The sequence below is a fragment of the Suricata suricatta genome, chromosome 1 (assembly GCF_006229205.1).
Source record: "Suricata suricatta isolate VVHF042 chromosome 1, meerkat_22Aug2017_6uvM2_HiC, whole genome shotgun sequence".
Classification (NCBI taxonomy): domain Eukaryota; kingdom Metazoa; phylum Chordata; class Mammalia; order Carnivora; family Herpestidae; genus Suricata; species Suricata suricatta.
In genome coordinates, this window is record NC_043700.1 from 136,145,208 (window position 1) to 136,167,626 (window position 22,419).

General features: G+C 39.5%; 1 protein-coding gene across 5 annotated transcripts in view; it reads left to right on the plus strand.

Annotated features, from left to right (window-relative positions):
• G3BP2 (G3BP stress granule assembly factor 2) overlaps positions 1–22,419 on the plus strand; it is an 80,560-nt gene that overhangs the window by 45,580 nt on the left and 12,561 nt on the right. For 2 of the 5 annotated variants that reach the window (XM_029944836.1, XM_029944853.1), the window contains exons 1-3: positions 2,940–3,162; positions 19,555–19,673; positions 22,129–22,210. In XM_029944836.1, the coding sequence (XP_029800696.1) occupies positions 19,579–19,673; positions 22,129–22,210 (177 nt within the window). In that variant the 5' untranslated portion in view covers positions 2,940–3,162; positions 19,555–19,578. Of the gene's footprint in view, positions 1–2,939; positions 3,163–3,227; positions 3,357–19,554; positions 19,674–22,128; positions 22,211–22,419 lie in introns of those variants that run through there. The other 3 variants (XM_029944837.1, XM_029944844.1, XM_029944851.1) reach the window with 3 other exon arrangements.

Below are 22,419 nucleotides of genomic sequence, written 5' to 3' on the forward strand. Positions count from 1 at the left end.
AGATCATGACCTGAGCTGAAGCCACACACTTAACCAACTGAGCCACCCAGGTGCCTGTTTTTTGTTTTTAAGTAGGTTTCCCACCCAGCATGGAGCCCAACAGAGGGCTTGAACTCATGACCCTGAGGTCAAGACCTGAGCTGAACTCAAGTCAGATGCTTAACCAACGGAGCCACCCAGGTGCCCCTTTCACAGACTTGATAAAGGTCCACCCTGTGACAGGATATATAGCTGATGTGTCAAAGGAAGAGTAGAGTTTATAAGAGATGAAGTAGCAAGTGAAGAGGTAAGAAGTAACATAAGAACTAGATCAGATAGGCCTTGTAGGCCAGGCAGGACCTGAAATTTTATTGGGTTGTCTTTAGAAGGAAGGTTTTGAAAATGTCATCTGATTGACAGCTATAAAGGATCTGGTTGCTGTGCCTGTGAGACTAGATTGTAGTAGAAGAGTGGAAGCCCCAAGAGCCAGTGGAAGGCTGTTTCAGTAGGCCATGGTGGCCTGGGCTATGGTAATAGCAGTAATAGTTATGGGAAGTGTTTAATCCAGATTCAATATCGAAGGTAGAGGGAATAGAAGTTTATTGATGATTGGCTGTGTGGTGTGAGAAAGAGAGTCAAGGATGACTTAAAGGTATTTGGTCTGAGCCACTGAATGAATGCAATTCATATTGGTCTCCCTGCCTTTAATGTATTCAGGGAGGGGGTGTTTCATGGAGGTTGTATTTGAAGGGCAGGGACATTAGGAGGTTACTGCAATCATTCTGGAAAGATGAAAGTGGCCTGACCCCGAGCAGAGGCTGTAAGTATGGAGAGGGAGTCAAAGGGCACAGACTTGAGAGAGATCTAGAATTAAAATCACCACTTAGGAAACAGTTTAGGGTTTTTTACTAAAATTAAAGATAGCTGAGTGTTTTTACCCTAGAGCAGAGGTTGCCCGAGGCCTGTTTTTGGATAGCCCTAGAGCTCAGCATGTTTCTTATATTTTTTTAAAGATTAAAAAGGAAGGTGTGGTGAGTTATGTAACAGAGATCATTTGTGGCTCCCAAAGCTTAAAATATTTACTATCTGGTCCACAACAGTGTAAGTTTCCCAACCCATGCTTTAGTTCAGTGGTTTTTAAAGTATGGTTACTACACAGCAACCGCATCACCTGGGAACTTAATAGAAATGTAAATTCTCAGGCCTCAACACATACTTGTTGAATCAGAAATCCTGGGAGCGCGGGAGCGGGGGCTCAGCAATCTTTGGTTTAACAAGCTTTCCAGGTGAATCTGATGTATGTTAATTTTTGAGAACCATTCCTCTAGAGAAACTTTTGTACCTGTGCCTCAGGATACATCATCTTGAAGAACAACAGTGGCTGTGCAGAAGAACCCCAAACTGAAATCAATGGAAATGTCAATCTGCCGTAGAGGAGATAAGTAAATGGTGGCAGTTAATACAGTGAGCATATTCTATAGCTTGTGATAAGGGCTGGGCGAGTGAAGGTAGACTGTGTTTGTATCCCAGCTCCAACAGTAGCTGTTCGACCTCGGCAAGTTATTTATTGCTCTAAGCTTCAGCTTCCTCATTTGTAAAATGGGCATAAAAATAGTAACTATAGGGTTATTGTTATGCTTAAACAATTACATAAAGGAATTTGTAGAGTGCCTGGTACAGAAGTATTAGGTTTAAAGGGTAATCTGCATATAATATATTATGCTTTAAAAGGAAAAAGAACATGTCAAAGTTCATTTCATAAAAGTTATGGTCTGCTCAAATATTTTTCATCCAACAAAATGAGCTAAGGTAACTAAGGTAAAGACAATATAGATTTTGGAGGTTCCGATGTTGGCACTGCCTCCGTAAACCTGTTTGCACATGTGGAAAATACTTTAAAATTGCTCTTAAAGGATTAGGAAAACTGATGAAATGTATATGCCCGCATTACGTTTGGCACACAGGCGCGTAATAAATGTATTCTTTCTTTTCCTACTTGCCATTTCATTTCTTTCCCCATTTCCTCAGCACTTCCTTCCAAAATTCTTCTGCTGTCTTGATATTCTTTGAGAAGCATCACCAGAACTAAGGTGCAAAGTGGGTTTCTTGATTGTAAGATTTGTTTTTTTCCATGAATCAAGGTCACCCGAGTCAGTGTCTAGTGTTTTCCCAGCTACGCCCTTGGGCCAAGTCTGGGCATAGATCTAGGACAGGACTGTAATCCTGCTACCTCCTGAGATTTCAGCCTTTTTAGAGGCCTTAGTATGTAAAACCCTTAGTATGTATTTAGCAACACCTAAATACATAACAGGCACACAATGAAAACAATTATTTTCCCCTCTGCGCAGGCCACAGCATATTTTCTGCATCCCAGGGCCTAGCACCTAGTAGGCCCTGTAACATATACCACTTTTAGGATGAATTTGACCTTTTCGGTGGAGTTTAAAACCTCTATTCTCTAGGATGGGTTAATAAAATGGGTGAATTTAGGGTATAAACAGCTGAAACCACTGGCTGCATTTTATGTTTGTCTAGAGCAGCAACTTGAAAACACCTAGTTCAAAGAGAAAAATTACTAAATTCCTTCCCTTTTAACAATAATTAAAAGGGACTGGAAATATCAGCCTCCAAAAGACGGCGCAAAACACACAGCTCAGCAGCCGACCGGTTTCTTTTTGGGCGCGATTCCGAAGGGCGGCGAGGCCAGAGCCTCAGGGCAGTAGAAAGGCAGCCTCCTTGTGACGTCAAATCAGCGGACTCTCGCCCCGGCTTCAGGCCGGTTCCGGTTCCTCGGCTTTCTGGGCGCGAGAGTACGTGAGCGCGGCGGCGTTCTGCGCGTGCTCCGCAGAGAAGCGCGAGAAGGTTGGGTCCTGCTCGCGAAGGAGATGCGTGATTGGCTGAAGTCGTGCTGGGGGGTTCCCCAGCCCTTTCGGCAGGGGTAAAACAATAAGAGGGGGCGGTGGCAAAGGGGGCGGGACGTCCGTGTTCCTTGTCGCTCGCCGCAGCGCCTGGCGCCCGGGAAGAGGTGGTTGTAAGGAAGCGAGCTCGCGGCTCTCCGGCTTCCGAGGCTTCAGGTTTGTCAGAGGGAGGGGGCTGCGAGCGAGGAGAATCCACCGCAGCCGGTCTTCGGCAACTCTCCTGTTGACCTCCGCGCGACGTACCCGCCGCCGCTGTTGGTTGGAGGTGTGTACGGGGGCCGGGAAGGGAGGTCGGTGTGGTGGTCGGAAGGGGACTTTCCCTTCGCGCGCCCAGGCTCGAGGCAACCGTCCTGGGCGTGAGCCCCAGTGTCGGAGGTGTCTGGGCAGAGAGAGACATTGTTCTTGCCGGCTGCCTACGCTGCCGTGTGTGCGTGGAAGAAGCCGAGCCTTTCCTCTCAGGTGAGGGATGGGAGGCCGCGTGGGAAGGGAGGTGACTGGCGCGCGTTGTGCGGACTGAGGGCTCCACGGGCACAGGTGGGGCCCGGATTTGTTGGAGATGAGGTGGCGAGCTGGGAAGGGGGACGCAGCAGCTCCCAAAGGCGCTCTGCTCTGGTGGAGGCGTAAATCGGGACGCGGAGGAGTGGGCTTTCTGGAGAGGATGTTTTTGGGTGGGGAGCCCACCAGCCTTGTCGCCGAGCCCTTTGCGTCTCTTATTCCCGGGTTCAAGGGAGCGGGGAGGCCGTCGCCGCCCCGCCCGTGGGGGAGGGGAAAAGAGGCTGTGTCGGCGGAGGCAGAAGCGACGCAGATGCGAAAGTAGCGGCCTCCGGGCACCATTTCTGTGCACCGAAACAGAATCCGGGTTTGAAGGCAGCCGCCGCTTTGCTTACCCAGTATTTAGTGTTCTGCGGTCTTTGACCTCTCCCCCCGACCCCCCTTGGGTTTATCCCCAACGTGTTCAGAAACCCGGGCTATGTGTATATATAATGTACGCCTTTTTCGTACTCTTTTTATGTAGACAATCCCTTCTTGACCCAGGAGTAGAAAAGATATTTGAGTGCTTTTGGGGAATGGGTTTCTTCCTCTTCCCCCACTTCTGGGCGGGGGTCGGGAAGGATAGTCTAGGAGGGGAACTTAAGCTTCCCTATATTGTGTTGATTTTTGTTAGTCGACTCTGATTGAATTTTATCTGCGTCTTTAAAAGCGGATTTCTTAAGATGGCTCTGTGCCGATTTGGAGCGAATATAGACTTGCATCCACAGTTTTCCGCATAGATCAATTTTTTTCCCCCAACGCATACCTAATTTCCTAACAGAATTTTTTTTTTTCTTTTACGGTAGATGCTTTTGTTTTCTTTAAAAAACAATAAAACTCGTGCACGGACGCTGGAATGATAGTAAAGTTGGCCCCCCCACCCCCCATATAATTGTTACGATTTCAAATTGGGTTTAAAATACTGGTTTTTTAGGTTCAAGGCTCCACACACCAAATGTGAGCATTGCCTTTACCTGGATCTGTGAATCATAAACCGCAGTTAGGGAACCCCTTATGTTAAAGGGAAAGAAGATGGGAATTCCTTGTCTAGCCCCATCCATATTTGGCAGTTAATATAGCCTTAGGCATGTGAACAAAGTTTCTAAGTAAACATTTTGCCCTTTTAGTAGTATCCAGTGGTACTTTTGATGTCCAAAATTCCTGGTCTTAAAAGATAGACGATATGATTAGTTTGAACTCAGAACTGGATTATGTGTAGTTTCTTTGGTGATAGTACCTTACTGTTTTCTTAAGATTTTAGGATTAGTCATGGTGGATCCTTATGTTATAACTTAATCTCTAAAGGCTGTTTGATTCTGAAAGGCTATCGGGATGGTAGTGAGGATAAGGACCTCAAAGAGATTGCTTATTAAGAACTGTTACGGTTCAGATTTTTTAATATTTGGAATTGAAATATTAGTGGTGAAGAATGTTAAGAGTGAAAGAATCAGAATACTTGTGGGTTCTTAGGGATCAGAAGTAGAAGAAAGAAGAAAATGAGTCTTCGTAATTTGCTAGTCTAAATGGTGTTCCCTTAGCTGAGCTGTCGATTCTTGAGTTTCAGTAATATTGGCACTGTTGGTAGCAGGAAATATTCATTGCCCATATTTTACTTATGAGAGATCAAAAATGAAAATGTCGATAACAGTGGCTGATAATCTGTAAAGAACTAATTATGCATTTAGATTCTTAACAGTTTCCTTATTGTGAAGAATTATTCTTATTGATTACTCATTATCAGGATTGAATATTCTTGGGGTGCCTGAGTGGCTCAGTGGGTTAAGCGTCCAACTCTTGATTTCCACTCAGGTCATGACAGCAGGAGCCTGCTTGGGATTCTCTCTCCCCCTCTCACTGCCTCTTCCCCTTCACATACATAGTCTCTCTCTCAGAATAAATAAACATTAAAAAACGTTTAAAAATTACAAGCCTTTTTTTAAAGGATTGAAATTTCTCAGGTTGCTCTAAGACTTTTTCCCCACATTTTAGACTGAGTTGATACGGAGGTGGTAAATGACCCTCCCACCCCCTTTTTTTGTTTGTTTGTTAATTTATTTTAATTTTTAGTGTTTATATGTTTTTGAGAGACAGTGTGTGATCAGAGAGAGAGGGAGACACAGAATCTAAAGCAGGCTCCAGGCTCTGAGCTGTCAGCACAGAGCCCGACACTGGGCTTAAACTCAATGAACTAGCTGCAAGATCATGACCAGAGCTGCAGTTGGACACTTAACTGACTGAGCCACCCAGGCGCCCCATGAATGACCCCTTTTAAAGGCTGGGTTTGATAGGTACAAACTTAAGGGTTACTTCTGAATTAAAATTCAGTAGAACTTCATCAATAAACATGACTTAGTTTACATTACCCTGCAGTGTTAGACAGTTGATTAAGAGGTGCTTAGATAAATTGGTTCTCCTCCCAGAACTGTGGACTGGCTTCAGAAGCAATAGAATCAGTTTTTTGATGGCTGTGCCTCAGCATATTCATATCTTCTAATTTCTAGATATTTTACCTTATTTTAGTACATCATTGTGGGGTATTTTGGGATGACTCCTGGGTTTTTTCTCGTTAGTTTTCTGCATTTATTTTAGCTCCTCCTAACAGTATCAAATAAGCTAGCAGTTGGACTTAAAGAATTTTTTATATTTTTGCATTTGTAGCTGTTCATTTTTTTAATGTTTATTTTTGAGGGAGAGAGGGACTGAGAATCCCAAGAGGGCTCTGCTCTGTTTGACGGGGGGCTTCATCCCCCCAACCTGTGAGATCATGACCTGAGCTGAAGCCAAGAGTCAGATGCTTAACTGAGCCACCCAGGTGCCCCCCTTTAAATTTTGTTAACATTTATTTATTTTTGAGAGACTGAGCATGAGTGGGGGAGGGGCAAAGAGAGGAGGGAGACACAATCCAAGGCATGCTCCAGGCTCTGAGCTGTCAGCACAGAGCCTGATGCTGGACTCGAACTCATGAACCACGAGATCATGCCCTGAGCCGAAGTCAGACGCCGAGCCATCCAGGTGCCCCTTAAAATTTGTTTTTCATGTTTATTATTTTTGAGAGACACAGTGTAATGCTTGGTCACTTTTAAGAGCTTCTGAACTTTAAAATTTGCCTCCTTTTGGGGCCTGAGGAAAGGCTGAATGAATCCACAACTACCTTTTATTTATTTCTGCCACTGGTACTTAGATCTTGTTTGTGATGCTTTCATTTTATGGTCTGCCACAACAAGTTGAAGGCTTCTCCTCTAAAGAGGTATTCATTGTTGGGGCGATTGGCTGATTCAGTCAGTAGAACATGGCACTCTTTAATTTTTTTTAATGTTTTTATTGATTTTTTTGAGAGAGCACCTGCAGGGGAAGAGCAGAGAGGAGGAGACAGGATCCAAAGTGGAATCTGCACTGAGAGCAGAGATCCCAGTGTGGGGCTTGAACTCATGAACCATAAGATCATGACCAGATCCGAAGTTAGATGCCTAACTGACTAAGCCACTCAGGGACCCCTAAATTTTTTTTTTTAAGTTTATTTTTGAGAGAGACAAAGACAGCAGGAGTTGGGGAAGGAGAGAGAAATCCCAAGCAGGCTCCATGCTGTCAGCACAGAGCCCTGATGTAGGTCTCAAACTCACAAATGGTGAGATCATGAGATCATGATCTGAGCCCAAATCAATAGTCGAACGCTTAACCAACTCAGACACCCAGGTGCCCCCAGACCATGCCACCCCCTTTTTTTTAAAAATGTTTTATTTATTTTTGATACAGAGAGACAGCATGAGAGGGGGAAGGGCAGAGAGAGGAGACACAACCAGAAGCAGGCTCCAGGCTCTGAGCTGTCAGCACAGAGCCTGACGCGGGGCTCGAACCCACGAACGTGAGATCATGACCTGAGCCGAAGTCGGAGACTTAACCGACTGAGCCACCCAGGCGCCCCTAGACCATGCCACTCTTAATCTCAGGGTTGTGAGTTCCAGCCCCATGTTGGATGTAGAGATTACTTAAAATTTAAAAAACAAAGTGTTTTAAAAAGGTTGATTCGTTGCTGTTTTTATTGGTAAACTCATATGGAGTTTCAGAAGTTCCGGTATTAATATGTGATGAGGTGTTGAGAATGGGAATAGTCTATGGCTCAGTGACAAAGAATTAGGCCTGACTATTGTGACTCCAGGTCCGAGTAAGGGGCTCTAGTGGGGAGAGGTAGTTAAGTGCCCAGTATAGATTAGCTGTGTCCTAACATAGACATAGCCTTTGGTAACATAGTTTCTTTCTGGTAAGGAACTGCATCCTGTTAACTAGAGATTTTACTCTTTTTATAGGAATCAAGATACAGTACCTGTAACCTTACAGGCTGAAAAAATAATTTTTGTATATTAAAAAATTTTTGTAATTGTCATTTTCTTTGGGTTTCCTGATTACTTTTTTTTTTTTAATAAGATGACATAGTAGCTCAGCTTCTTAGCAATTTTCATTTTGGCAATTTTTTTCTCCAAGCATTGAAATAGCCACCAAATATGACAAATTTCATGTCAATGATTTGCAGTGAGTGAAATCCCCCCACCTGCTCCCAACTACTTAGGCAGTTATCACTTTATAAATGGCGGTCAGGACACCGTGTTCTTCAAAGACGCTAGTTTTGATTGTGCATTTTGATGCTTCTATATTGTGGTGGTTGCAGGCAGGTGTTTGAAGTTAAGAGTTATAGTTAGGTTTTATGATTATATGTAGATCTAGCCATTTTTATCACCATGTGGATAATGGAGAAGTTCCTTTAATAAGAGTGGAGATGCCATTTCAGAGATCCATGATATTAAAGAGAACTGATGGAATATAAAATTAATTTGCTTGGGGTCTTTTTTTTTTTTTAAAGTTATGTATTTTGAGAGTGTGTTGTGAGTGAGGGAGCTGAAAGAAAGGGAGAATCCCAACTCATAAACCATGAGATCGCATGACCTGAGCCTAAATCAAGAGTCAGACACTTAAGGGACTGAGCCACGAAGTGTCTCTCATGTCTTTCCTATTGTAATCTTCTCTGATAAACTATTTTGCTATAGTAGATCTCAAAAATTAATTTCATTTTCTTGACCAAGTGCATGCATAGCCTTTACATGCATGGTACCTTGTAAATTTTGTATTGTGTTCAGTGTGTGTTTTCTTTGATGGTTTTTATTGTCTTTGAAAGTACTTTAATGACTGCATATATGAATTGGTGTTTTATAGTTGGGGTTGAGTTTATTCTATCAGGTAAGCATATCAAATGTTTTATAAATCACCTTTTGGAAAAAAAAGTTGGAGAGTGCTGTGCCCTTTAGGATCCTAGGCAGAGTTCTTTATTACTCTTTATGAAGCTGATCAGTTTTATTTTATTTTTTTAAGTTGTAAAGCTTGTTTGAGAGAGAAACAGAACAAGCAGGAAGGAGCAGAGAGACACAATATGAAGTGGGTTCCACGCTTCGAGCTGACAGCCCAGAGCCCAACATTGGGGTCGAACCCACAAACCCTGAGATCATGTCCTGAGCCAAAGTTGGACACTCAGCCAACTGAGCCACTCAGGTACCCCTCGCTGCTCAGTTTTAATTCCATCATGGTATTAGTCCGCTTCCTCCATCTCCACCTACTGAAGCTTATCTTCAATTAGTTGGTGATACTTAAGCACACTTAAACTTCAACCATAAATTGTCACTAATTAATTAGGCATAATGTCAGAGATTGCCTTTTTGTTTTACTAGTAGTGATAAGTGTATTCACATACTTTTGGCATTTATTCTAGAGTCATGTTTCTGTTTTCTTTCTTTTTTTTCATTAAGCTTATTTGTTTTAGTATTTTTTATACACAGTGTGGTGCTTAAACTCACAACCCCGAAATTAAGATGTTTCTTACCCCACTGAGCCAAGAAGGCACCCCTAGAGTCCTATTTTCTAACCAGTAACATGTATCTGTTAGAAAGTTACCATAAAGTAAATGAATATTTTAAAAGAGGATTTAATGTCTTCTCAGTGGTGTTAAGAATAGATATGTAGCTTGCATTCTTTTCCCCTTTTTTTGTAGACCCGTAACCCATTTGTGTATATTTATCATGCTTTTTTCCAAAAATGGAGTTTGTAACATTATTCTACAATTTGGTTATTACTTTGTGGAGATTATTTCTTGCCCGCATTTATATAGCTTTCCTATCTTCTCCTATTTTACTTTTTTTTTAAGTTTATTAGTTTTGAGAGAGAGTGGGGAGAGAGACAGACAGACAGACCACCCCTAGCATCCCTCCCCTATTTTACCTTAAATGAGTGCATAATTTTATATTTTTAGAGTTTTCCACTTTCCTATTTTTTTACTTTTTTAATTTTTGAGAGAGAGTGTGAGCAGGGCAGGGGCAGGGAGAGAGGGAGATGAAGAATCCGAAGCAGGCTCCAGGCTCTGAGCTGTCAGCACAGAGCTCACCAAGGGACTCATGAGATCATGGCCTGGGCTGAAGTCAGATGCTTAACCAACTGAGACATTCAGGCACCCTGATTTTTCTCTTGATGGACATTTACAAGACAGCTTGATTTTTTTTTTTTTAAGTTTAAAAAAGTATTTTGAAAGATGAGAAAATGAGAGTGGGGGAGGGGCAATCAGAGAGAGAGAGAGAGAGACAGATAGACTATCAAACAGGCTCTGCTCGCTAGTGCAGAGCCCTATGTGGGGTTTGAATTCCAGAACAGCAAGATCATGACCTGAGCTGAAATCACAGTGCTTAACTGACCGAGGCACCCAAGTGTGCGTAGCCTGCTTGATTTTCTTTAGTGGCAACGAACAGCCTTACATATACACCTTTGTGCAACTGTGTATTTCTTTGTAATGTGTCTTAGGAATGGAATTAGTGGTTAAATATGTTCGTTTTTTTTCAGTGTCCTATACTTTTATTTGCCAAATCTACTAATTCTCAGTACAAACAAAATGAAATAAAAAAGAGTGGATGACTTGCAATGTGAACAATAGTTTTTGATCATGCATGTATTTGAGGAGTTTTCATCTGTAATTTGAATAAACTGTTGTTTGAGACTTTGATGAAACACATTGCTTTGACTGTTGACACTTATCTTGATGACTACCCAAGTATGGGGGTTTCTTCCCTAATTCTTAAGGGATTGTTTTGATCCTGTATCCATGTCTGTTGGTCCTTCTGGTAAAATTCAAATTTACATTTTAATAGTAGGGCCAGACACAGCTATTATCACAGAAAATGTGTTAGGACTACAAAGCGTCTGGATTTCTCAAAAATTCTCCTTGGCTCTCCATCACTACCGAAATGGGAATTTTGTTGGAAAGGAAGGGATGTATTCTAGATCACAAATGTCAGAAACTAGCTGAAAGGGAGATAAGTCAGTCAGAGAAAGACAAATATCTCATGATTTCACTCATGTATAATTTAAGAATCGAAACAGATGAACATAGAGGAATGGAAAAATAAGATAAAAACAGAGAGGAAGGCAAACCACAGAGCCTCTTAAATACAGAGAACAAACCAAGGGTTGCTGGAGGGGAGGCGATTGGGGACAAGGGCTGAATGGGTGATGGGCATTAAGGAGGGCACTTGTTGGGATGAGCACTGGGTGTTATATGTAAGTGATGAATCACTAAATTCTACTCCTGAAATCATTATGCCAAATGTTAACTAATTTGTATTGAAAACTTTTAAATTTTAAAAATTAAAAAAAAATAAAAGAAACAAGCTGAAATTGGGAGTTAGCAGCCTCCTCCTGTCCCCAGTGGTTTTTGTCTTCACTCTTTTCAGAGTGTTGACTACAGTGTTTTCCTTGCAGGTTCCTGTCGGCTCCTTTTTCCACATGACAAAACAGGGGTAATCCAAAATTCTAATTGTACATGTACAGGTACACTCACAGCCAAAGCTTTCATATCATTTCCAATTCCCTACGAATAAGAAATACCACTCTCTCAACATGGAACAGATGAACACCTCTGAGTTAATAAGCTAAGGCCAGGACTGGTGTTACCCAGTATAGGACTGGCTGATGGTTTACTCTTGGAGAGTAGCACATTACATTTGCCTTCCTGAAGTGGAAGTGAACTGCTAGTACTTTTTAATTCTGATGAAAAAGTTCGGTTCTTGGTCAAAAGTATTGTCTTGCTGCATCAGCAGGACCAATCTCGTTTCCAGAGAGTTGCTGAGAAGTGCCCCATTCTTCATGGATTTTGTTGTCTTCTCTATGTGTTCATTTTTAATTAATTTGATTAAAACTGCAAAATTACATCTCCTAAAGATTGTAAAAATGTTTATTTTCACCAGCACTGTTTGTGTAAAAGCCCATTTTCCCCACACCCTTAACAATTCTGGATATTACCGATCATTTTCATTTCTGTTAATTTTATAGGTGAAAGATGTCAACTTTGAATAAATTGCCTTAAAAAAATTTTTTTTAACATTTTTTTTTTAATTAAAAAAATTTTTTTTAATGTATTTTTGAGAGACAGAGAGAGACAGTGTGAGCAGGGGAGGGTCAGAGAGAGAGGGAGACACAGAATCCAAAGGAGGCTCCAGGCTCTGAGCTAGCTGTCAGCACAGAGCCCAATGTGGGGCTCAAACCCACGAACTGTGAGATCATGACCTGAGCTGAAGCAAGAAGCTTAACCGACTGAGCCACCCAGGCACCCCTTAACATTTATTTATTTTTGAGAGAGAAAGATCATGAGCAGGGGAGGGGCAGAAAGAGAGGGACACACAGAATTAAAAGCAGGCTCTAGGCTCTGAGCTGTCAGCACAGAGCCCAATGTGGGGCTTGAACCCGCGAACTGAGATCATGACCTGAGCTGAAGTTGGACGCTCAACTGACTGAGCCACCCTGGTGCCCCTAAATTGCCTTTTTTTGAACTGTTGAATGTTCTCAATTTAAGGATATCATGATTCCTTTACATTATCTTAAGGGATTTTCTGTGAAAGTTCATGAAATAATTGAGATAATGAAGCATAATTGTATTGCTGAATTAAAATTTGTGGAATAATTTGCCAACAGTAGGGACTATTCTTCATGTGCAGTTTAATGACTTTAGACAGACACACAGTCATGAAGCCAACCATGATCAAGATCAAAGGTATTCCCATCACCATGTTATCTCCTGTTTCCTTCTAGTCCTTTATACCTTCAGCCTCTAATAGGTATACCTCTGTAGTTTTGCAGTTTGCAGAATGTCCCTATGAATAGAATCCTGTAATACTAACTTGTTTAATTTTCAGTAATGCCTTTTTTTTAAGTTATGAGAGATCTGTTTTTTTCCTGGATACAAGCCTGTTTCATTTCAGACTGTGGTTTGTCTTTTTATTTTCTAAATGGTGATTTCTAAATAAGTTCTACATTTTTGATGGAGGTCCAATTTGTCAGGTGTTTTTAATAATTTTTTGTATCTTATTTAAACTAAGGTTACAAAAGTTTTCTTTTTTAAAAGAGTAGGTTTTTTAAAAAATATTTAATATAGAGAGCACATACTCTTGGGGCAGGTGGAAAGGCAGAGAGGGGGGTGGGACAGAGGATCCAAAGTGGGTTTGGTGCTGGCAAGAGAGTCCGATGCCGGGACTCAAACTAACGAACTGTGAGATCTGACCTGAGCTGAAGATGGACGCTCGACTGACTGAGCCACCTATGCACCCCCAAAAGTTTTCTTATAGAAGCCTAAAGTTTTAGGTTTTATATTCAGGTCTGGGGTCCATTTCAAGATAATTTTTATATGCAGGTAAGAAAGTACGAGTCAGACTTCCTTTTGTTTATTTATTTAAAGTTTATTTATATTGAGAGAGAGCCTGTGAGCACAGGGGAAGGACAGAGAGAATCCCAAGCCAGCTCTACACTGCCAGCATGGAGCCCGATGTGGGGCTCAGTCTCACAAATTGTTAAATCGTGACCTGAGGAGATGTCCAACCCTTAACCAACTGAGCCACCCAATGCCCCCCTTTTGTTTTTAATGTGTGGATATCTGGTTGTCCTAAAAATCTTTCTTTCGTTGAAAAGATAAATTACTTTGGGGGGCACCTGGGTGGCTCAGTCAGTTAAGTGTCTGGCTTGGGCTCAGGTCATGATCTCACTGTTTGTGAGTTCAAGTCCCACGTGGGGCTCTGTGCTGACAGCTCAGAGCCTGGAGTCTGCTTTGGGTTCTGTGTCTCCCTCGCTCTCTGCCCCTCCCCTGCTCATGCTCTGTCTTGCTCTCTCTCTCTCAAAAAAAATTTAAAAAAAATTACTTTTGTACCTTTGAAAGGAAATTCTATATTGTGTGGGTCTCTTATAATGATGATTTGGAGGGAGGATTTCTGAAATTTCTTAGAAGTTCTAAAATTAAGAGCTTTAAATTTCAAAGCTCTAAAAGTTTTTGAATGCATTTGTGCCCAAACTGTTGTTATACTGTATACTAAATAATACTGTATTTCATTGTTTGGACCTTTAATATCAAAACTCTCTAACTTCATATTACAGAAGTAGCCTGTATTCATGTAGGTGACTGTGTACACCTATACATTTACATATAAATATGCCCAGGAGCATGGATGATTCACTTTAAAATGGCTTAAAAATGCATGCTTAATGATTTTAATTGTTTAATCTATTCACTGACATTTCTCTATAGTTTAATCCTATAGTGCACTGTAGTGGTGCGTGCTACAAAGACTGTCCCTTGAGCAGCTGCTGGAAGCATAACACTGTCAGGCTTAGGCTTGGCATCAGCACAGAATCTTCCAGATAGAGGGGTGTGCCTGTACACATGTACATGAATTATTAGGACTAAATGCATTAATAAGAGCTGGAGAAGAGATACATAATACTAAGAAGAAATGGTTAATCCTGCCTGATGGACCTAGCTCAGAAAGCCAGAGGGAGATTGGAATGAGATCCTGAGCACATTTTTGAAGAACGAGTAGGGGAAAGATTTGGTGGCATGAGGCATTGAGGAGATGGTCATTCCCTATAAATTCTTTTCTCTTTTAGCTTTGGCTTGGAACATCCACTTCCTCGTTTTCTGCATGTCCAATTTCTTCCTGTTCCAATTTTCAAGTGGTATGTTCTTTGTGGTAGGGCTGTAGCATTTATCACATAATTGTGTTAGGACTTCTGTCTCCCAGTGGACTTTAAATTTCTTTGGAGCAGATCAAGTCCTTCTTGTTCACCATTGTTTTTCCTTGCATTATTTCTGACATGTAGAGTGGACATTCAATAAACGTTGAGGGAATTTGTGTTATCCCTCCTATTCACGCAGCTTGTGTTGAATGAGGTAAGACAGTGGCCTAAAGAATGAAAATCTCAGGTTCAGGGAATGATGGTAAGTGGCATAGTGTTGTTCAAACAGAATTTGTTAGAGTTGAGAAATGTGATGAGAGATAAATTTGAAAAGTTGGTCAAGACCATGAATTTCAGGCTTGGATTTTTGTGTAATGCCTTATATTTCAAACTGAATGCAGATGTTTAGATCTTACTGTATTTAATGAATGCTGCACATGATAAATTAGGTTGGAAGACCTGAAGATGTTGAGTGTGAATTCAGTGGGAGCAGAAAGGATGGGATAAATTGCAAAAGATTTTTGAGTTAGGATTTCACCGTGTGAAACTTAAAGAAAGAAAATCACTTAGGACTGAGCATTTGAGCCAAGAAGATGTGATGGCACCATTAACCAGAAATAAGGAAAACTTTTATGTGTATCTGAGGAAGGCGATGCATGTATTTGGTGATCTATGAGGTCAGATGTGGATATTCAGCAGGGGGTTAAAAATGTAAAGTTTCAGTTCATGGTACAGATTAGTTATCCTCTTAGGTAGATGAGAGCTAAAGCCGTTAGATTCTGAAACTGCCAGGTTAAAAGACAGAATTTTGAGAACTTCTGCATTTTGAAGAGAAGGAAAGTTGCCTTATCCTAGAAATCTAGAAATACTAGGAGTAGGCTATCAAACAATGCTAATATAAATAAATGGAAGACTCAGGTCATTGGAGTTTTCAGAATTGTGACTTTCTGGAGAATTATATTTAAGGAAGAGCTCAGATTATAAGATTTGAGAGTGGAAGTGAGAGAAGGAAGACTAATTCACTGTTTGTACTTTGGAACAATATGATTAATAAAAAGTATTTTGAGAATCCAGAAGAAAGTTACAGTGTATTGAATCAGGAAAGATTTTCAGGGGGACAATATCTGGACCCAAATAAATGCATAGGGCTTCAATCATTAAAGATAGGAAGATATGGAGTGAGTATTGGAATAGGAATCAAAGGTCTTAGTTCTTGTTTAGTAGATTTCTAGAATCCTAGTGTTGAAGCAACCTAAACATTGTTAGACATAGACTGTTTTACTAGATTTCTGCAAAATTGTGCAGAATTATGTCTCTGGGATAAATACCTACATTGACTGTCTGTTTATGAAGTAGCTCTATTCTGGTTATTCTTGGGTTATTTGAACATAAATCTACTGTAATGTTGACTTATTCTTCATCCAGTATTTAACTTGTACAAAGTAGAATAGAATTGTCAGCTCTTTCTGGACATCATATTATAACCTGAGATTGTGTGCTTTAGGGGCAGTTCTATTATATTATATAAGTTAGTGATTTACTGAACCTTTAACCAAAAAGTGAGCAAACAAACCTAAGTACTTAACTAAAAGCTGAAGTTTTAATCAAGGAAGAAACCAGAAGTTCCTTTTGTTGATAAAAAAGTACCAAATAGCCAAAGGAACCAGTTCCTTTGATTTTTTTTTTTAAGTTCTTTTGAAATTGAAGTACATCTATATTGTAAGATGAAGCCCAATATGACTTTCTTTTCACTTACTTGTGTACATGTGTTAATTTTCTTTCTGTTCTCCACTTCCCTCTCACTGGCATTAAGAGATTCATAAAAAATAATGCCACTTGGTATAGAGCTATTTCCCTTGAGAGCTGGAGTAGATATACTTAAGGAATTAGTCTAGGCAAATGGAGAGGAAGCATTTTAAGAAACGAATGAATAAAAGGATGTTGAAGAAGGTAACTGATTTTTAAGTGGGGTAAAGTTGGAAAGTAGAATAATCTCAAGTAGTTAAGCCTCTGTAAATTATATCTGGGAAACCAGGTAGAATCAAGTTGGTATTTGGATGAGTAAATAGAATCGATTAAAAAAATTTTTTTTTTAATGTTTATTTTGAAGGAGAGAGACAGAGTGCAAGCAGGGGAGGGGCAGAAAGAGAGGAGACACAGAATCTGAGGTGTCAGCACAGAGCCCAAGTGGGGCTTGAACTCCTGAACCATGAGTTCATGACTGACTGAGCTGAAGTCAGACGCTTAACCAACTGACCCACCCAGGTGCCTGCCCCAGGACTGATTATTCTTAATTGTCAAGGACAAGTGAGTTTACATTGTGCTTCCCACTGTGACACAAATACCCACATTTTCAAATGTTTATAGAAAAAAGTGGGGTTTAATACATAGAATTTTCCTTTATCCAAAAAGATGTTAGATGATAATTTGCTTTTAATCTTTGAAGGTGCTAGAGGCTAACAACCACTTCAAGAAGATTCTTTTTGTATCTTTGTTGAACTGTATCATCTTGTAGGTTTGACCAGAGATCACATCTCATTTTGTAAATCAGGAAATTGAAAGCTAACTCTTTCATGGCCTTAGATAGTTAAAATTTTTTTCTTAGTCCCATGTTCAGAGGTTTGTTTTTTTATCATTTTTAAAAAAGAAATGGAAGGGGGCTCCTGGGTGGCTCAGTCAGTTGAGTGTTTGGCTTCAGCTCAGGTCATGATCTCACGGTTCATGGGTTCGGGCCCCCCATTGGGCTCGTGCTGACAGCTGGCTCAGAGCCTGTCTTCAGATTCTGTGTGTCACTCTCTCTCTGACCCTCCCCTGCCTACACTGTCTCTGTCTCTGTCTCTGTCTCTCTCTCAAAAATAAATAAACATTACAAAAAAGAAAGGAAAAAGAAATGGAAGGACCCAAATCCCAGAAATTGCTTACCTGTGAGTTGAGTACTTTGCCATGAATAATAAAAATTGCACGGTTGTTCTTGTAATCCCATTTATTCTGAATGTGTAATTTGGTTCTTTTGTTTTTCCTCTTGACTGGATTGTGATATATGCGTTGGTTGTGCATGAATTATAAACACAAACTTAGGGGTGCCTGGGTGGCTCCGTTAGTTAAATTTCTGACTCTTGATATCAGCTCAGGTCACCATCTCAGTTTTGAGATTAACTTTACCACAGTGCAAGGAGCCTGCTTGAGTCGGTCTCTCTCTCTCTCTCCCTCTCCCTCTCCCTCTCTCCCTCCCTCCCTCCCTCCCTCCCTCTTCCTCTTTCTCCCTCTTTCACCCTCTCTCCCTCCCTCCCCTTCTCCCTCTATCCTTTCTTCCCTCCTCCTGCTCAGGCATGCACTTGCACTCTCTTTCAAAATATTAAAGTATGTTTAATTTTCACATTAATTTTACTAGATAAGTACTTCACACTTTCTCATTCAAAATAAAAATACTGTGTAGCTTAGCTTTGTTACTTTAAATATATACCAAATGAGAGTTCTTTTATGCATTAGGGTTTGCTAATCCTTACTGGAAGAAAAGGTTTTGGAGGAAATTAATGGTACCTGAAGTGATAGTATATGATTCTGCCTTGTGAATTTTTTCTTTTCTCCTTTTTATGAGTTGGTTTAATTGTAAGTGGTACAGAATTCAGGGTAGAACAAAAGATTGAAGAACAGACTAGCAGGATTCTAGGCTCGGTTTACTCTGACCTCAGAGTAAGGTAGAAATGGCTGAGTAACAGGATGTAAAGAGATGAGCCCCACTGTATGTTTTGTTTTGTTTTCTTTCTTTCTTTTTTTCCCCAAAGTTTATTCTTGAATGTACAGAAGGCTCCAACAATATTTCTTTCTAGTGATTGGTGGCAACAGATTTTATGCCAGAGAATCCTGATGTTTTAAACAGCACTAAAGGTTGCCACCTTCTGATGGAGACAGAAGGAACTGCTTACTTTCTGCTAGATTTCTCCATTCCTCCTGTGGCCAGAGGAACCTTCCCTGTGGCCTTCACTTTAGCTCTTCCAGGGGCAGTGAATTCACTTTTTTTTTTTCTTCTGAGTTCACCATTTTTTAAAGCAAGTAAGATGATATTTAAAAATTTAAACATTTTGGGGCACCTGGGTGGCTCAGTCAGTTAAGTGTCTGACTTCTACTCAGGTCGTGATCTCATGGTTCGTGGGTTCGAGCCCAGCATCAGACTCTCTGCTGACTGTTAGCTCAGAGCCTGGAGCCTGCTTCTGATTCTGTGTCTCCCTCTCTCTCTGCCCCTCCCCTGCTCATGATCTGTCTCTCTCTGTCTCTCAAAAATAAATAAATATTTAAAAAAATTTTTTTAAATTTAAAGTAGATTTGCTGTTTACTATTTATTTTACTGTATTTATATAATTTATAACATATATTATATTAGTATATATTATACTATTTACTATCACAACAGTTGTATTAGGAGAGCACATTATATGAAAGTTGAATTGGGGGTCACTAAGATTGTATAGAGCTACAGTCTTCTTTTACTTTTTTTTTTAAATGGGAGTTCAGTCTCATGACTGCAAGATCACAACCTGAACCTGTATCAGGAGTCAGATGCTCAACTGACTGAGCCACCAGGTGCCCAGGTTATTGTTGACTTTTAAGGAGATCATTATCATTTTGAAGGCAGTGAAATAATTTCAGAGAGAGAATACAAAGAAGGTATAAGTCAATAATTTTCTATGATAAGTGTAATCTCCAGGTCCTAACTGGTGCCCCCTGTCTGGTTTTAAAAAATAAACCATTGAAATACAAGGATGTAGATTCTAGTCCCCAAAGGAGAAAGGTACCATGGACAGAGAGACTTGGTTATGGTGTTCCTTGTGTAAGGCAGCATAGTATTCTCTTGATGATAAGAGAAAGGCCTGTGAGACACTCCCTTCCTGTGCCCTGCCCCTTTGAGGAATAGAGACAAGGAGCTGTGAATGTTGGAATTTACCAGTAGTTGTTGGGAAGTTATTATTTTCTTGTTATAAATTGCTTTTAAACAAATTAGTAATATTTTTTATTCTGTTTGTATGGCTTAGAAAATGTCCTTCCTGAAAGTTTATGAAGACGACTTTTTAATAGTTAATCATTTTTGTGTTTGCTTCCTTAGCATTTGACATTGTGCAGCAAAGAAATGGTTATGGAGAAGCCCAGTCCGCTGCTTGTAGGGCGGGAGTTTGTGAGGCAATACTATACTTTGCTGAATAAAGCTCCAGAATATTTACACAGGTAAATTCTAAATGGATTATTTAGTATTTTTACTTAGATTCTTTTCTTGAATAGGACTGTATATATTTCGTCTTTCCTGTCTCATGTTCTGTTTCTTTGCAAACCATATCCAATATTTTACCTGTCTGATGGTTAAAACCAGTTTTTTAAAAAGTGAACTCTACAGTAAGACAAATACTTCACATTATACACACATGCACAGTTCTCTGATATTTTGTATTTTATACAATTGTGTACATGTGTTTAATGTGAAGTGTTTTTCTTGGGCTTGACCAACTGATGGGTTCTAATCTGTAGTTTGAAATTATGGATGTAAGTTATCTTTTAAGTTCCTTTATAGCAGTGTCAGAAAATGAATCATTTAAGTGACTGTACTTGTGAAATTTTTTCTGATTGATCTGCAAAATACTATTCCTTGGTAAAACAGCAACAGTAGCCTTGTTTACTGTTTTGGCAAGAGTTGAGCATCTGTAAGCTTATTTTTTCTAGAATTTGAAATAAAATTTATATATATATATATATATATATATAGTGAGTAGTGTTTATAATTTTTGTTCTTCCTGTGTATTTTAGCAGGTGGAAGATAAAGTGAGACTTTTGTAAGGATTAGATTTTGCAAATATTTGGTATAGAACATACCGGCCACATGAGTCAAAGGATAACTCATTGCCACTTTATATGGGAAAAGCTATTAAAAGGACTTAGTTTCTTTTAGTTAGGTCCTCTTTATAAGTATGCTGGACATTCTCAAGTTCAATTTTGAACTATGCCTTGCATTATTCAAGATGTGTTTCTATAACTAATGCCCTTCCTCAAAAAAAAAATTCCAAAATAAGTACCTGTACATTCCTCTAATTATAGAAATAAGAGACATTCTTGTTGACAGTGTATATAAAGGAGTTTAGAGTGGAGAGGGGGAAGTGGAATTAATAGGACCTTTCCTTGTCTGAAATTTAGTGTGTATATAATGTAGGTATTAAACAAGGAGCTTCATTTGTAGCGACATTAAGGTTCTCCATCATTTGGGGCACCTGGGTGGCTTAGTCGGTTAAGTGTTCAGGTCATGATCTTGCAGTTTGTGAGTTCGAGTCCTGCATCAGGCTCTGTGCTGACAGCTCAGAGCCTGGAGCCGCCCTCCCTCTCTCTGCCCCTCCCCTGGTCATTCTCTGTCTGTCTCTCAAAAATAAATAAATGTTAAAAAAAATTTTTTTTAAATGTTCTCCATCATTTCAAATAAAGGCACAAACTTGTTTTAAACTTAGTTTATGTAACTAGATTCTCTATTAATAAAAATTAGTTTATAATTTTTAACTTTTTATCAAACTGATGAGTATCCTTACACATGCATCTTTATGCACCTTCACTAGTTATTAAGATAGGTTCTTATAAGTAGAATTGTTAAATCAAAGGTATAATCATTTCTAAGACATTTCTTACATACATTCTACAGCTAGATTGTCCTCCAGAAAAATGGTAGGAATTTACATGTTTGTCAGTGGTATATGCAAGAAAATAGTGTAAACTTAAAAAAATACAGATAGTAGTTAAAAGCATAGACTATAGAGCCAGACCATCTGGGTTCATTTCATGTCTTAGCTACCCCACTTGATATTTGTGTAGTCTTAGTTAATTTAACCTCTTCTGAACCCTCATTTGCTCATTTATATAATAGCACTTATTTCATGAAGTTGTGAGGGCATCAGTGAGTTAATATGTAATACACTGAGTACTTTGCTCAATATAGAGGAAGTCTTACATGTTTCATTAACAATAGGAGCTGAGTTCTCATTATGAAAAAATTAACTTTGTTTGATAACCTTAATTTAGAAGGATATTAATTCTAATTGCTTTGGATAATGCCAGAAAATAGTTTATCATGTACTTAAGACCAGTATAAAATATTAATGAGGTAATAGATACTGAAATAATGTAGATTTTCTTATTTGGTCTCTGAATTATTTCAATTACTGTAAATCTAACTTCTTTAATCTAAGGCTTTGGAATTAGTAATCATTTGGAACTTTGAGTAGAATGTTAAACAGCATGTGATTCCCAAACATCTCTAGATAAATGAGTTTTTGTATTTGAGGGGAAAGCTGGGTCAGTTACTCACTTGCAGCATCAGTATTTAGAATGTATTTTGAATATCTCATTCTTCCACTTAAAAAAAATAGATGGGATAGGAATTAGATGAGAATAGCAAATAATTGCATGTATATTCAGTGTGCCAGGAACACTAAAAATTCTGTCATTAATCATTTAATCCTATTGTAAGGATTACAATAGCCTTATGGAATAATTACAATATGTGTGATGACCAAGGACCATAAATAACTTTATCAAGATCACACAACTAATGAGCAATGGAGCCACACATACAAACTATGTCTGTTTTACACCAGAACTCTTCTGCCTTTTAGATTTAAATGTTAATCAGTTGTCACTGGCCTTATAGGTTTTATGGAAGGAATTCTTCATATGTTCATGGTGGAGTAGATGCGAGTGGAAAGCCCCAGGAGGCTGTTTATGGCCAAAATGTAAGTATCAATTTCATATACATTTTAGATTTTTTATGTTAAGGTAGAGTTGAAAATAGCCTTTTTGTGCCCATTAATTTCTTTTTGAAAGTGATCATTAATTGTAACTAGAATTTATGTTACAATAATTTTTAAATGTGCTTCCAGTTCTTATACATATCTGTTTTGTTTGGAGTAAGGTATTGCAGTGGGTTGGATACAAAGGAGAA